The 15,490-nt window shown below is 42.3% G+C and overlaps 1 protein-coding gene across 1 annotated transcript in view; it reads left to right on the top strand.

Annotated features, from left to right (window-relative positions):
* CKAP5 (cytoskeleton associated protein 5) overlaps positions 1 to 15,456 on the top strand; it is a 109,432-nt gene extending 93,976 nt beyond the window's left edge. The window contains exons 36-44 of the mRNA XM_060018807.1: positions 4,329 to 4,508; positions 4,991 to 5,178; positions 6,143 to 6,218; positions 6,944 to 7,132; positions 7,225 to 7,362; positions 7,791 to 7,874; positions 7,969 to 8,128; positions 11,759 to 11,910; positions 12,065 to 15,456. Of these exons, the coding sequence (XP_059874790.1) occupies positions 4,329 to 4,508; positions 4,991 to 5,178; positions 6,143 to 6,218; positions 6,944 to 7,132; positions 7,225 to 7,362; positions 7,791 to 7,874; positions 7,969 to 8,128; positions 11,759 to 11,910; positions 12,065 to 12,310 (1,413 nt within the window). The 3' untranslated portion in view covers positions 12,311 to 15,456. The remainder of the gene's footprint in view (positions 1 to 4,328; positions 4,509 to 4,990; positions 5,179 to 6,142; positions 6,219 to 6,943; positions 7,133 to 7,224; positions 7,363 to 7,790; positions 7,875 to 7,968; positions 8,129 to 11,758; positions 11,911 to 12,064) is intronic.
* The last annotated feature ends 34 nt before the right edge of the window (positions 15,457 to 15,490 follow it).

Genomic DNA, 15,490 nt, shown 5'->3' with positions numbered 1-15,490 from the left:
AGCAGGGATTTAAGCAAATACTTGTGCACCAATGTTCACAGCAGCATCATTCACAATAGCCAAAAGGTGGAAACAATCCAAATGTCCATCAACAGATGAACAGATAAACAAAATGTGATGTGTATATATATTTATATATACACAATGGAATATTATTCAGTCATAAAGAAGAATGAAATTCTGACACATGCTACAACATGGATGAACCTTGAAAGCATTATGCTAAATAAAATTAATCAGGCACAAAGGGACAAACATTATATGATTCCACTTATTTGAGGTACCTAGAATAGCCAAATACAGAAACTAGAATAGAGTTTACCAAGGGCAGAAGGGTTGATAGAGAGTTATTATTTAATGGGTACAGATTCTGTTTGGGGTAATGACAAAGTTCTGGAAATAGGGATGATGGTTATACAACATTGTGAATATACTTAATGTCATTGGATTGTATACTTAAAAGTGGTTAAAATGGTAAATTTTAGTTATATATATTTTACCGTAGTAAAAAAAATAAAACCCTGAGCAACAAAAAATTAAAGTACCTAGGAGTGATCAAGCAGTGTATAATATGTAAGACCTTGACAGAGAAAATTTTTAAGTTTTGTTGAATGACATCATTTTGTTGTGTTTCCAAATAAACAGAAATATACTGTGTTCTCAAGATTCAGGATTATAAAAATGCCAGCTTCTCCTCAAATAATATCTGTAAATTCAATGCCATTCCAATCAAAATCTTAAGTTTTTTTTCTGCAGTTGAGAAGCTGATTCTAAAATTTATATGGGAAATCAAAGGGCCTCAGAATAGCAAAGACAGTTTTAAGACAATTTTTTAAAATAAAAACTCAGTGGAGAGGATTTACATCACTGGGTATCAACAGTGATTATAGAGCCACTGTAATTAATTAAGTGTAGTACTGGCCCAGGGAAAAGCAGACAGACCATTGGGATGGAACAAAGAGCCCAGAAATAGAATCACATCTAAAGGAAACTTAGAGCAGAGGAGTCATTAAAAATCTCTTAACAAATGCAAAAAGTAAAAGATATACTGACCAAATTCTTTGCTGATAACCCAACAAAATTTTTAGTAAATGATATTAATATCACAAAAATATTGGCTACTTGGAAAGTATGAAACACCCTCCTAACTAACTCTTTCATCAAAAAAAAAAAAAAAACTCTTAGCAGTGAAGGAAAGCATTTCACTCTACAACTATACTCTGAAGCTACTGAACTCAGAAAAATATATTGCATGAAATGCATTTATTATTGAAGAAAGGATAAAGGAACTTATACTTAGAAATTCAAAAAATAAAAAATCAAAAGAAATTTGAGAGTAGGTAATAATAAAGCTAAAATTCATGAAATAGATTTTAAAGATAAATCTAAAAGCAGGTTCTTGTTAAAAAAAATTAAAATTAAAAATTCTAGCCTGATTAGAGAGCAAAAATGTAAGTATCAGGGATGAAGAAGGAACCAACCATAGATGTGGAAGAGATTTTTTTTTTTAGATAAGATAACACACATGTAACGCTGTAGAAACTTGAAACAACTGATCCCCCTCCCAAATTTTTTGAAATAACCAAGGAATTTGGGGAGAGCATTAAAAAATAAGGAAGGGGGCTTCCCTGGTGGTGCAGTGGTTGAGAGTCCGCCTGCCGATGCAGGGGACACGGGTTCGTGCCGCGGTCCGGGAAGATCCCACATGCCGCGGAGTGGCTGGGCCCGTGAGCCATGGCCGCTAAGCGTGCGCGTCCAGAGCCTGTGCTCTGCAATGGGAGAAGCCAAAACAGTGAGAGGCCCGCGTACCACACAAAAAAAAAAAAAAAAAAAAAAGGAAGGAAACCCAGAACCTAAAAAGAAAAGACAAATTTGATCATTTAAAAATTTTAAGATTTTAATCTGGAGAAATTTACAGTATACTGTCAATAAATGAGTGTTATATTGTGGAATATATTTGCATGTGACCATATGACTGATAAAGGATTAATAGCGACAGTAAACAGAACTCTTATTAACTCTTGAGAAAAAGAGAACCTAATAGAAAAAAAACTAACTCAAGGATATGAATAGGCAAATCACAGAAGATATCCAGCTGGCCAGTAAACACATGAAAAGATGTTCAGCACCTCCCCCGCCACAGAAACGCAAATTAAAGTAACAATAGATGATCACTTATTTTATTTGTTTGTTTATTATTATTTTTTTGGCCGCACTGTGCAGCATGCGGGATCTTAGTTCCCCAAACAGGGATCAAACCCTCACCACCTGCATTGGGAGCATGGAGTCTTAACCACTGGACCACCAGGGAATTCCCAAGATAATCACTTTTAAACCATCAGAGTGACAGAAAGTAAAATGAGTAGTAAAACATACAGCTGATAGAGACGCTGAAAAAACAGTACTCTCATACATTAAACATAGAAATGGGAATTACATGTTAGTGCCTTTTTAAAGAAAGCAATATAGTAATATCTATTATACAGTAATTTAAAATGTTTCATCCTTCAGCCTAAAAAGTTAAACTCTTGGTGCATTTTTTTTTTTTAATTTATTTGACGGTGCCAGGTCTTAGCAGCACGCAGGGATCTTCGTTGCCGTGTGCAGAATCTTTGTTGCAGCTCATGGGATCTTTAGTTGCGGCATGCGGGCTCTTTTAGTTGCCGCATGTGGGAATCTAGTTCCCTGACCAGGGGCCGAACCCAGACCCCCTGCATTGGGAGCATGGAGTCTTAACCACTGGACCCATGGCGAGTCCCATTGGCGCACTTTTTTTTTTTAGAAATTAAAACACAAGTACCTTGGGATATATATACACAAAGATGTGTATTGTAACATTATTTATAGTGGACAAAATATCCAAACTGGAAACATGTTGAAACAGTCAGGGAATGATTAAGTTTTGGTATGTGCACATGTGGACTGTTATGCAGCCTTTAAAAATAGAACCGTTTCTGTTGACTTTAGAGATTTTCATAATTTTCTGTTAGGAAGGCTAGATGCAGAGAAGTGTATGTACTATAAATATTCTTATGGAATAAACAGTGCCCTAAACTGTGACCCTATCTATGTGTGCATGTGTGGTTATAAATGATTCTGTGAACATGAAAGAATATATATCAGGTTGTTGATGTTAATTACCTTGGAAAAAGAGTAAGCCCCCCCCTCCAAAAAATATTTTTTTTTTATTTTGCCCATGTTGAAACAGAATTGTTAAACAGTTCCAGTTATATAAAATTGTATGTGCTTATGGGTATACATGCATAAAGAAATGAAAGTAGGACCACTGGCTTCCTCAACACCAGAGGGCACTATTCACATTGCAGTCTGTATAAATGGTGACCCCTGGAGTTGTGCAGTATAGCAGCCCTGCATGAAAGGATGGTCATGAAGATTATTGGCATGATTGTCTCAGGGTGTAATTTATGTAATCATAAAAATAAAGATCTTTTTACTGTAGTGAATAGGAAATACATGTTTTTCCCATAGTAACATTTTACCATTAGTGACAACCAGTCTACTGAACCAAAAAGAACCTGGATCCAGTTGTGGGAAACCTGAGTTTTTTGTTTTTGTTTTTTTTTTTAATTAATTAATTTATTTATTTATTTATTTATTTATTTTTGACTGTGTTGGGTCCTCGTTTCTGTGCGAGGGCCTTCTCTAGTTGCGGCAAGCAGGGGCCACTCTTCATCGTCGCGCCGCGCGGCCCTCTCACTATCGCGGCCTCTCTTGTTGTGGAGCACAGGCTCCAGACGTGCAGGCTCAGTAGTTGTGGCTCACAGGACCAGTTGCCCCGCGGCATGTGGGATCCTCCCAGGCCAGGGCTCGAACCCGTGTCCCCTGCACTGGCAGGCAGATTCTCAACGACTGCGCCACCAGGGAAGCCTGAAACCTGAGTTTTGAGTTTGAACTAAGTAGCCTGATCTTACTGAGCCTCACTTTTCTCATATGGTAAATGAAGATCTTACTCTCAGCCCTGTCTACCTCTTAGAGCTGTTGGAATGATCAAATGAGATAACGGGTATAAAAACACTCTTTTTAATAAATTAGCATTTAAACATAAGGATTATTATTCCTTAAACTAGATGGTGAGCCTCTTCGAATAGGAGCTGCAGTTAATTCACCTAATAGTCTTGCTCTGTAAATATTTGTTGAATGATTGAGTCCCTAAGGACTAGTTATTTATATGTAAGGTGACTGGGTTTTTTCAAGCTAAAAAAAGCACTAGAAGTGCTTTGCTAATAAATATTACAGAGACTTACAGTGTATTCCTGCTACTTAGAAGTTTGAAGCTTGGAAAATACATCTTGGATTTTTGTTATCAGATTGATGAGGTCCTGAGACAGGAAGACAAAGCAGAAGCTATGTCTGGCCATATTGATCAGTTTCTGATAGCCACGTTCATGCAGCTGAGACTCATCTACAACACACATATGGCAGATGAGAAACTGGAGAAGGATGAAATCATCAAGTTGTATAGCTGTATCATCGGCAACATGATTTCGGTAAGGACACCTCCGCAGATCATGAGCTTCCCTTCAGTCTCTCATCCCACCCAGGTTCTCAGGCCTGAGTTGGTTCAGATGTTCCAGTGAAACATGTCATGTGTGGAATTTTACATGTAAGCCATTGGCTACTTCCACTGGATGTTGGGCAACACTCCAGCTTACCTTATTGTTAGGATACTTACAGACTACCTGAAATTCTGCTTCCTGCCAGTTTCTTCATCAGTCATGGTTGGGCCTTAGCTGGCTTTTCACAGATGACTGCTCACATTAAAAATACTTTTATAACAGGAAGGAAGCACACCAATTAATTTTGGCTATTCTTGGCGGTTTGGGAGAGTGTAGTGATTTTTATTTTTTCCTAATACTCTGAATTTTTATAAATACAATATAATTATTTATTAGAATATGCCACCCATGTTTATCTTCCTTGATCTGTGTATTGAGTTTCATGCCTCTCTAACACAATTATGATTGGATAGCTGTTTCAGATAGAAAGCCTTGCCCGAGAGGCCTCCACTGGAGTTCTGAAAGACCTGATGCATGGCCTCATCACCTTAATGCTGGATTCTCGAATTGAAGATCTGGAGGAAGGGCAACAGGTGATCCGCTCTGTGAACCTCTTGGTGGTGAAAGTTCTGGAGAAGTCAGACCAGACCAACATCCTGAGGTATATCTGTACTCTGAGCATTAGAGCCTGCAACACCCTCTCTTTTGTCTACCCATAGAAACCAGGAGGCACTTAAATCAGTTGTAAGCTTAGGTTTGCTTAATAAGTTGATTTATTACTCTTCTCTTCCTCAAGAGAAGGTATTCCAATCTGAGACAGCAGTTAAAGCTAGTTAGCAACTCAGTAAACCAGCCAGTATTATGAGTATTCTAGAGTAGGACTGTGGAGCTTGTCAGTTACCTTCTCTTCTGTGTACATTTCATGTACATTTCTTTCTTTCTTGGCTACCAGTGACAATGAAAAATAGTGACAAGCTTTACCATTTACCAAGTGGTAACTTACAAAGCTTAAATGATGTTTATTTTCTTAATGACTGTCAAGTAATCAAAGACAGTTCCTGATCCATGAGCTCTCAATTTCTCAGATAGATAAAGAATTCTTACACGTGGCTTTCTTTTTTTCTTTTTTTTTATTTTTTATACAGCAAGTTCTTATTAGTTATCTGTTTTATACATATTAGTGTATATATGTCAATCCCAATCTCCCAATTCATACCACCCTCCGACCACTTTCCCCCCTTGGTGTCCATACGTTTGTTCTCTACATCTGTGTCTCAATTTCTGCCCTGCAAACCAGTCCATCTGTACCATTTTTCTAGATTGCACATATATGTGTTAATATACGATAATTGTTTTTCTCTTTCTGACTTACTTCACTCTGTATGACAGTCTCTGGGTCCATCCACATCTCTACAAATGACCCAATTTCGTTCCTTTTTAATGGCTGAGTGATATTCCATTGTATATATGTACCACATCTTCTTTATCCATTTGTCTGTCGATGGGCATTTAGGTTGCTTCCATGATCTGGCTATTGTAATTTACACTTGGCTTTCAATTACTGATTTTAATTGGAAAGCAGGTTTGAAACTTATTAATGCTGTTGTGTTGGGTTTGTTTTCTAGCGCCCTACTTGTTTTGCTCCAAGACAGCCTGCTAGCAACAGCCAGTTCTCCCAAATTCTCAGAGCTTGTTATGAAGGTGAAGTTGAAATAATTTGATCTCTTTCTTTCAAAGTGTGGGGAAGGAGGAGTTGGAACTTACTCAAATCAGTCAAGGCACACCTGAAAAATATATTTGCTCTCCATTTTTCCCTTCCTCCAATTTATACCCCTAGCTCAGGCCTAAAAAATTCCTGGCCTCAAACAGTGAAAAGGAAGAGCTATTTTGTAAATATCTCACCAGTTCTCCTAGAATCAAAAGGCAAGAAGTTTGATGAGACAAATTTCATTTCTTATGGGGGAAAAGATATGTATAGATTTATAATATTTTGGTCTATTTTTGGAAGACTGCAAATGAACATATCTGTAACATTATACTACTGTTATTATACTGTAATAGTGTAAAGTATTTTGTCTCCTCGGGTTAGATTTGATTAGGTAATATGAACTACTCTACTCTCGGGTACCAAACAAACCCAAGACAGAATTTCCACATTTTCTCATCGTTTAGGGCCCCATCTCTAGGGAGTGGGAAGGAGGAATGGAGATGGTCAGGTAGATGGCTTGTCACACGTTAGCCAGTGACATGGTTGAAGTAAATAAAACGGTTCGTGTTTAGCAGCTGAACTTGAAAGATGAGGTGCCACATTCATATCCCTGACCATCTTTTAGAAGTGATCCCAGAGTTTAGGGGAAATGAATGGTGACAGAGATTATCCTCATTCTTCAGTGACTCCTTCTAACTTTTGTTTCTTTTTTAAATAGTGTCTCTGGAGAATGGTTCGACTACTGCCTGATACCATCAACAGCATTAATCTGGACAGAATTCTTCTGGATATACACATTTTCATGAAGGTCTTCCCCAAAGAGAAACTAAAGCAATGCAAAAGTGAATTTCCCATAAGGACCTTAAAAACGCTGCTGCACACTTTATGCAAATTAAAAGGGCCCAAGGTGAGTGAGAACAGCAACCATTCCCAAGGGAACTTGAGAGAACGTCACAGATACGGCATCGCTGCCATTGAATGTGCACGTTTCTTCCTCAGATCCTAGACCACCTAACAATGATTGACAACAAGAATGAGTCAGAGTTGGAGGCCCACCTCTGCCGGATGATGAAGCACAGTATGGACCAGACCGGGAGCAAGTCTGATAAGGAAACAGAAAAGGGAGCATCTCGAATCGTGAGTGTCCTGACTTGAAAGACTGAGGAATGTGATCTTGTCAAAGGGATAAGCCACCGGAGCCTTTCTTTCTCAGGGCCTAAGATGAAGGCTCAGGGATTGGTCCAATCACCTTGACGTTTTCAAATATAAACTATAAGCTTGGGCTTTTTGTTCCTAAGAAAGGTTTCTGTGTCTGTGCCTAAGGTGCTGGTCCCTAGATAAATCCACTGTGAGCTCTAATTAGGGAGGGACTTTCCTTATCAAGTTTAATTGAAAACCTGAGATTGTTAATGTTTCTGCTGCAGCCCCTGCAGCACTGGTGCTTCTGTTATTTGTAGGAACATACCTGGAAGGTCTGGATTTTGAGATATTTTCAGTTTTTATCCAACCACTGGTTCCTAATTAATAACTCAGGTCTAACCAATCATTCCTTCTTGTGTCTTTAGGATGAAAAATCATCAAAGGCCAAAGTGAATGATTTCTTAGCTGAGATTTTTAAGAAGATTGGCTCTAAAGAGAACACTAAAGAGGTGAGAGGGAAAGGGTTGAGAGGGAAAGGGATCTGCTTTATGGAAAAGAGTCACTAACAGCCATCCCCACCTCTTCCTTTTTCTTGTTAACCAGGGCCTAGCAGAGTTATATGAATATAAGAAGAAATATTCAGATGCTGACATTGAACCATTTCTGAAAAATTCCTCACAGTTCTTCCAGAGCTATGTTGAGAGAGGCCTTCGGGTGATTGAGATGGAGAGGGAGGGCAAAGGCCGTATTCCCATTTCAGCAGGTATGGTTTCCTCTGGTAGCTCCAGGAATAAGCTCAAAATAGCTCCTAGCATCAGCCCCTGGAGGTTTTTGATGGGTTTACATTTATGTCCGTGCACCTCAGTACTTAATGGTCACCAGTGATGCAGAGAGTAGTCAACTCTCAGTCACCTGCCTCGACCCATCGTCAGTGTCTGGCAATGGCAATGTTCTCTACCCTTCAGACAGTTCCTCCCCTGGGTTCCCAGTCCTCTGTGCTCTCTTGCTTTCCTCCTTCCTAGCTGCTATTCCCCCTTGGCCTCTCTGATAGATTCTTCCTCTCCCTGAACTCTTAATGTTGATGTCCCCCTGGATTCCGTCCATGATTATCTCTTCTTTCTTACTCTCATCCCCTTAACTAATCCATCTACTCTCATCCCCTTAAATACCATTTCTATGCCAGCAAAGCCCAATTTTGTCTGAGGTCCAGCTCAGGCCTCCTTCCTGATCTCTGCTGATAGATCGTGCGTGACACCTCGCTGGGTTTCTGGTATAGTAGACATCATAAACTCAGCGTGTCAAAGACCGAGCTCCTGATAACCCCCCAAAACCTGCTCCATTTGCATTTTCCTCCATCTCACTGGATGGCAACTTTGTCCTTCTAGTTTGCTCAGACCCCCAACTTCTGAGTATTCTCTTTTCCGCTGTCAGGAAATTCTTTTGGCTTTCCTTAAAAAACACACAGAATCCACCCACACTTCTCATCTCCTTCACTGCCACTGCCCTGGTCTGAACAGCATCTTCTCTTACGTGGATTGCAGCGCTCTCCTGCACCGTCTCCCCGCTGCCACTCTCGCCTCCCTGTAGTCATTTCCACACATAGCATCGAAACAGCGTGCCTCAAAACATTTCCAAAGGCTCTCCCTTTCACTCAGCGGAGCAAAAAGCCTTACAAGAAAGGCCTGTGAGGTCTGACATGATGTGGTCCCCTGATACCTCTAGAACTGCCTCTCTCCTACTCTCTCTGACCTCTGTTCCACTTCAGCCTCACCAGCCCCCTTGCTGTTCCTGGAACGCACCAGGCGTACACCTTCTTAGGGCCTTTGCACTGGCGGTTTCTTGTGTGTAGATTGCTGTTCTCCAGGACAGTCTTTGTTTCCTCCACATCTTTGTCACTGCCTCAGTGAGGCTTCATTTAAAATTTGCAACCTACCCCTCACCGCCCCCATAGTACATAACCTCCTCTAACACACCATGTAACATAATGTTTATTAGATTAATTGTGTGATGTTCGTCTCTGCTAGAATTAAAAATCCACAAGCGTGGGGATTCCATGGCGGTCCAGTGGTTAGGACTCTGTGCTCTCACTGCTGAGGGCCTGGGTTCAATCCCTGGTTGGGGAACTAAGATCCTACAAGCTGTGTGGCAAATCAATCAGTCAATCCACAAGGGTAAAGATTTTTTGTCTGTTTTGTTGCCTGGCACGTGGTGGGCATTCAGTAGGTATTTGTTTAATATGTGAGTGAATGCTTATCCTGATGTTAAGCTGAAATATTACTGTCCCCCCAGTGAAAACGCCTATACTGGAGAGTTACTGCTCAAGGACCTAGGGACAAAAGGAAGATTTAGGAGGTGTCAGTTACAAAAGATAGCTGTCAAGAGCCTTAAACCAAAAAAAAGGCCCAACTGCTGAAGTTCCCTCATCATGCAGAGTACAGCCCTCACATTGGTCCTGCATTTAGTTCTTTCTGAGTTCGGTGAAGCTCACCTACTCTTACATTCTAAAATTTGTTTGCCTGTGAAACTGTTCCTGTGTGGTTTTCAGATTCCAGTCATGTTCTCTCTCACCATGTATCTTTCTAAGCTGCAGGGTCAATTGTATTCTCTTACATTGTTTCTTTTTGTTGCTCTTGTTTTTTCTTTGTTTTTTAATATTTTTCTAACATTTATTTATTTATTTATTTGGCTGTGCCGGGTCTTAATTGCGGCACGCAGGATCTTCGATGCCGTGTGCAGGATCTTCGTTGCAGCATGTGAGATCTTTAGTTTCGGCATGCATGTGGGATCTAGTTCCCTGACCAGGGATCAAACCCAGGCCCCCTGCATTTGGAGCGTGGAGTCTTAGCCACTGGACCACCAGGGAAGTCCCTTTGTTGTTTGTTTGTTTTTCCAATAGTTGTTCTTGTTTTCAACACCTTAAATTACCCCTCTCGGAGACCTGGAGTCTGTTTCTTTTTTTTTTTTTGGAGTCTCTTTCTTGAAGCACAGCGAGCAGTGTCCAGTAGCCACATATGGACATCCCATCGTTGAGCTGATCAGGGTAGAGCCTCCGTTTCTCATTTCCAGAGTCCTTTCTTGTGATGTTCAACATTTGCAACACAAGCGTGTAACCCCACTGGTAACTGAATGCCTTAAAGTGTTCAGTCTTCTCTTATTGCTGCCTTTTGCATTAGTCTTCATTTTTCACCCTCTCAGAGTGTTCTCATCTCTACATTAAAAGATTCCTTTTTCCCTAGAGTAACCTCTTTTACTTTTCAGTTTACTGTTTTTCTTCGCAGTACTTTATCTTTTGACTAATATAATGCCTTTTCATTGATATCAAACTGGATATTTTAAATGCCTGCATTTTGTGATTGTTCCTTCTCAGAAATTTAGAACTGTGATGGATTTTGGTTCGGTTTGGTTTGGTTTGGTTTTGGTTTCCCCTCTGCTGCCAGAATACTGATCTCGGATGCTCCAGTTCCTACCCCTCCTTTGTTGGACACCGCAGTTTACCCCTCTTCCTTATGACTAGACAGTAGCCTTGAGCTCCTTGCTGTCCTCCCCAGTTTGAATAAGAGCTTTGCCCTGTGTATCACCTGGTCCAAACCTAGTCTAATTCTTGCAAACATTTAAAGTCCTTAGGGGGACTTCCCTGGTGGCGCAGTGGTTCAGAATCCGCCTGCCAGCGCAGGGGGCACGGGTTCGAGCCCTGGTCTGGGAAGATCCCACATGCCGCGGAACAACTAAGCCCATGTGCCACAACTACTGAGCCTGTGCTCTACAGCCCGCGAGCCACAACTACTGAATCCTGTGCACCGCAGCTACTGAGCCCGCATGCTGCAACTACTGAAGCCTGCATGCCTAGAGCCTGTGCTCTGCAACAAGAGAAGCCACTGCAATGAGAAGCGCAGGCACCGCAATGAAGAGCAGCCCCCACTCGCCATAACTAGAGAAAGCCCGCGCGCAGCAACGAAAACCCAACACAGCCCAAAAAAATAAAGATGAAATAGCAATAATTCTTCAAAAAAAAAGTAAAATAAAATAAAGTTCTTAGGTTCTTCACTTGGGCACTTACCATATACTCAGGAGTAGCTTAGGCTCTTTGGATTGCCCAGGTCAGCCGTGGGATTATAAGAATACAACCCCTGCATAGCTCAGGATGTAGATGGATGGTCCAACTTAACATTCAGTGCCCTTCTCTATCAGTTCTGGAAGTTCTCATTAAGCGTATCTTGTATATTTAAGAGCACCCTTTATCACCAACTCCAGGTAGATTCTTGTGGATTTTTTTAGTCTTCAAGTACAGTGGTGATATTCAAGGCCCAAATTGTTCCCTTTGGTGGGAGGTTAACGAGGGCAGTCGGGGTGGGGGTGTGTATATCTGAATATTCCTTCTATATTTCCTACTTAGGCATCTCCCCCCAGATGGAAGTCACATGTGTGCCCACTCCCACAAGCACAGTGTCCTCCATAGGTAACACAAATGGAGAAGAGGTGGGACCATCTGTCTACCTGGAAAGGCTAAAAATCCTGCGACAGCGATGTGGTCTGGACAATACAAAGGTACTGCTCCTCTCCTTCTGTGTGGGGCAGGGAGGGCGGTGACCAGCAGGTCAGGGACAGGCTGGCCAGAGGAGCAGCGTTCCCAGCCTCAGTGTATGTTGCTCCAGAGCCACATCCTGACCTGATTGGACAATGTTTCTTCTTCTCTCAACAGCAAGATGACCGACCTCCGTTGACCTCTTTGCTTTCCAAACCAGCAGTTCCTACCGTTGCCTCTTCCACAGACATGCTGCACAGCAAACTCTCACAGCTCCGGGAGTCACGGGAGCAGCACCAGCATTCAGATCTGGATTCCAACCAGACTCACTCTTCAGGAACCATGACTACATCCTCCTCCTCCACAGCTAACATTGATGACTTGAAAAAAAGACTGGAGAGAATAAAGAGCAGTCGCAAATGAAGCCGCCCCACTCCCCTGGCACCCTGCAGCTTTAGTTTACTAAACTAGGAGTCCTCATAGTTAAAGTGGCCTTGGCAGGCCTAGTGTACACAAACTGGTTGTATGTATCATACCGTGGACCTGGGGGAGGAGTCGTCGTGGCACAAGTCTTTGCACATCCTCCGCTTCTCTCCGCCAGCATCCTGCCTCTCTAGAAGACTGTCTGTGTCTTAGTTTAGTGTACAGACCTGTAAACAGCTGCCCTTCTCTCAGCTCAGACTAATTTCCATATCCTTTTTCTTTTATTTTTAATTGCTCATTTGTAAAATTGTCCTAATCTTTCCTAGCTTTTAACTATTAGAAACGCTTTACTAGTTTTCCTTTGAGTTTGTGAGCTCTTCTCCTTGTAGCCCTGAAGGGTCACTGTATTCTATATGAATGCATGGCATGATACAACTAATTTAAGAGTCTTTTATAAATAAAGTTTGCATTAACTATAACTGTGTCCCAAGATGCTCCGTATCTGGGAGTGTTGGGCAGCTCTCCATCACCTGTTCTTGGGACCAGCTGGGTATTCAGCCAGTTAGAGAAAGGTTCATAGGTTCATAATTGCTGCTTAAGGAGCTCTACCTTTTCTTGGCTCACAGACTTGGTCCTTTCACTCCTTTGGAATAAGAGGCACTCACCTCTCCTGCTTTCTGCATGCAACTCCTAGGGGAGCAGAGAAATCTCATTCTTCCCTGTTTTGAGATTTTGGTCACGACTTCCATCCCATCATCAATCACCATGGTTCCAAGGAGCTCTTAGGCTCCCTACTACTTTTACTGCTCAAGTACATATGACATTGTGCCCAGGGATTAGCTGGGCTACAGTGGCTGTCACACCACAACTAGATTTGGGGTCATCTGACTAAAGGAGTACAGAGAGCATAGGGGCTTCCTGCCTGGTTAGCAGAGTCTCTGAATCTAGACTAACAGTTCCTTCACACTCAGTAAAGACTAGAAATAAACAGGATTCACATCTGCAATAACATTCCACAAGACCTCCTTCCACAGTCAGAAAACATTGTCCAAAGGAACTTTTCTACACCACTTTTTACTGAACTGGTGTTAGAAATGAAAGGTTGATGAAAAATTAGTCCTGTATTGATTCTAGTCATGATTTTGAGATGGCTCCTGTGCTGCCTGAAATAAGAAATTAAACTTGCCTCTCTCCCTTTTAATGCACACAGGAAGTAGGCCTTCACTGAAGGAAAGATAGAGGAGTTCGTTGCTGTAGAGAAGGAACACATTTAGAAAGAATGGCTGTGCTTGGGTCTGGAATTAGCACAGCTAATTTGAAAAACCAAAGTCCAGCAGTCTTGTGAGAATGTGCGCCCTTGTTTAAAAACCAGATTTTGGGGTATTACAACTAACTTTTAATCCCTTCCCCCTGCTCTGGTTAAAGCTCAGGGCTGTCAAGATCCTGCAAGCTCACTGAGTTCCCAGTTTTACCCTGGTTTCTGGTCAACTAGGACCGAAGAATGAGGACAAGGAACTCAGTCCTAATTTTCTCTTCCCTGATGTACTAAAAAATGGGAGTGGAAAAAAAGGGGAGGGGAGGGGGGTGAAGGTTACCTGCCTTAAGTCCCTTCCTGCTTTAAGCCATGATATCTAAAGATCTTAGATCCTAGGCCGAGAAGGTGACCACAAGGCACCCGTGCTCCACCCCATCCAAGCCCAGGGGTGAGACTTCTCAACAGTCCTCCAGACGGTCACCAAGTGATCAGCACCTCACACCAGTGGCAACTCGCTGTCACACATTATCGTAGGCTGTAGTGCCTGCTTCCCCGAGTCATAAATGCACCCAACAGGAAGAGCAATACACCAATGTCAGCCAGAAACTCTGGAGCTACGTGGAAGGGCAACGATGTGTCAGAGCCGTGCTCCATTCCAGACAGTAACCTCTGCCATCAGTAACCTTGAAGAATGTGCTGTGAAAAGGCATCTTGAAAGTTCTGTGACTCCTAAGATTTTGCCCAAACCCTGTAAGAATCCACTTCTACATCTTCTTGTTCCCATTTCTCAGAAAAACAAATTACTCAATTCTGATAACTGCTGTGAGAGTAGAAACTCCAGGAAGCAGCAACTCCAACACTATGCTATTTCAGAGACCAGAGAGGGAAGTGGGAAGTGGCAGAGGAACTTCACCATGCCAGGCAGTAGTGAGAATAAAAGCAGCCGTGACTTAACAGAGACCTGACCAGGTACCAGGCATTTTGCTAAGTACACATGCAAATGACCTTATTTAATCCTCAAAACCTTATTAGGTAATAACGTCATTATATACATCTTATACGTAAGGGAACTGAGGCTCAGGGAGGTCAAGTGACATAACCATGGTTATCCGCCCCCCCTTTCTTTTGGTCATGCATGCTGCGTGGCTTGTGGAATCCTAGTTCCCTGACGAGGGATGGAACCTGGGCTCTGGCATTAGAAGTACGGAGTCCTAACCACTGGACCACCAGGGAGTTCCCGTGATTATCCCTTTTAAGGCTGGAGCCAGAATATGAACCCAGGCAGTCTGGTGCTAGGGCCCCTACTCAGAACTGCTATCCCACAACCCTTGCGAGTGAAGACACTTAAAATACTGAGCCTTTGGGCGGCACAGATCTGATTTTTTTTTTTTTTTTTTTTTGCGGTACGCGGGCCTCTCACTGTTGTGGCCTCTCCCGCTGCGGAGCACAGGCTCTGGATGCGCAGGCTCAGCGGCCATGGCTCACGGGCCCAGCCGCTCCGCAGCATGTGGGATCTTCCCGCACCGGGGCACGAACCTGCGTCCCCTGCGTCGGCAGGCGGACTCTCAACCACTGCGCCACCAGGGAAGCCTTGATATTTTAATAACATAAGAAAGATGTAACTACTCCCCACCTCACTAGCCTACCCTCCTCCAGCCTCTTCTCTGGTCCCACAACAGCTCTTCACAGCCTAAAGTGGCTAAAAGCACAGGCTTCAGTTTCTCCTATATTTCAAGTCAGACTTTGACCCTTCTTAGCCATGTGACCTTAGACAAGGAACTTCTCCAAGTCTCAGTTTACTACCTTTTGTGAGGATTAAATGAAATAATCTATTAAAGCCCCAAGTCTGGAACATTTTAAATGCTCATAAATTCAGGCTGCCATCTCCCCTCTCACTGGACCCTGTTCTAGGGGTGGTGGATTCT

Source organism: Delphinus delphis, chromosome 8, assembly GCF_949987515.2.
Source record: "Delphinus delphis chromosome 8, mDelDel1.2, whole genome shotgun sequence".
NCBI lineage: Eukaryota > Metazoa > Chordata > Mammalia > Artiodactyla > Delphinidae > Delphinus > Delphinus delphis.
This window is presented reverse-complemented; position numbering and strand designations above follow the sequence as displayed.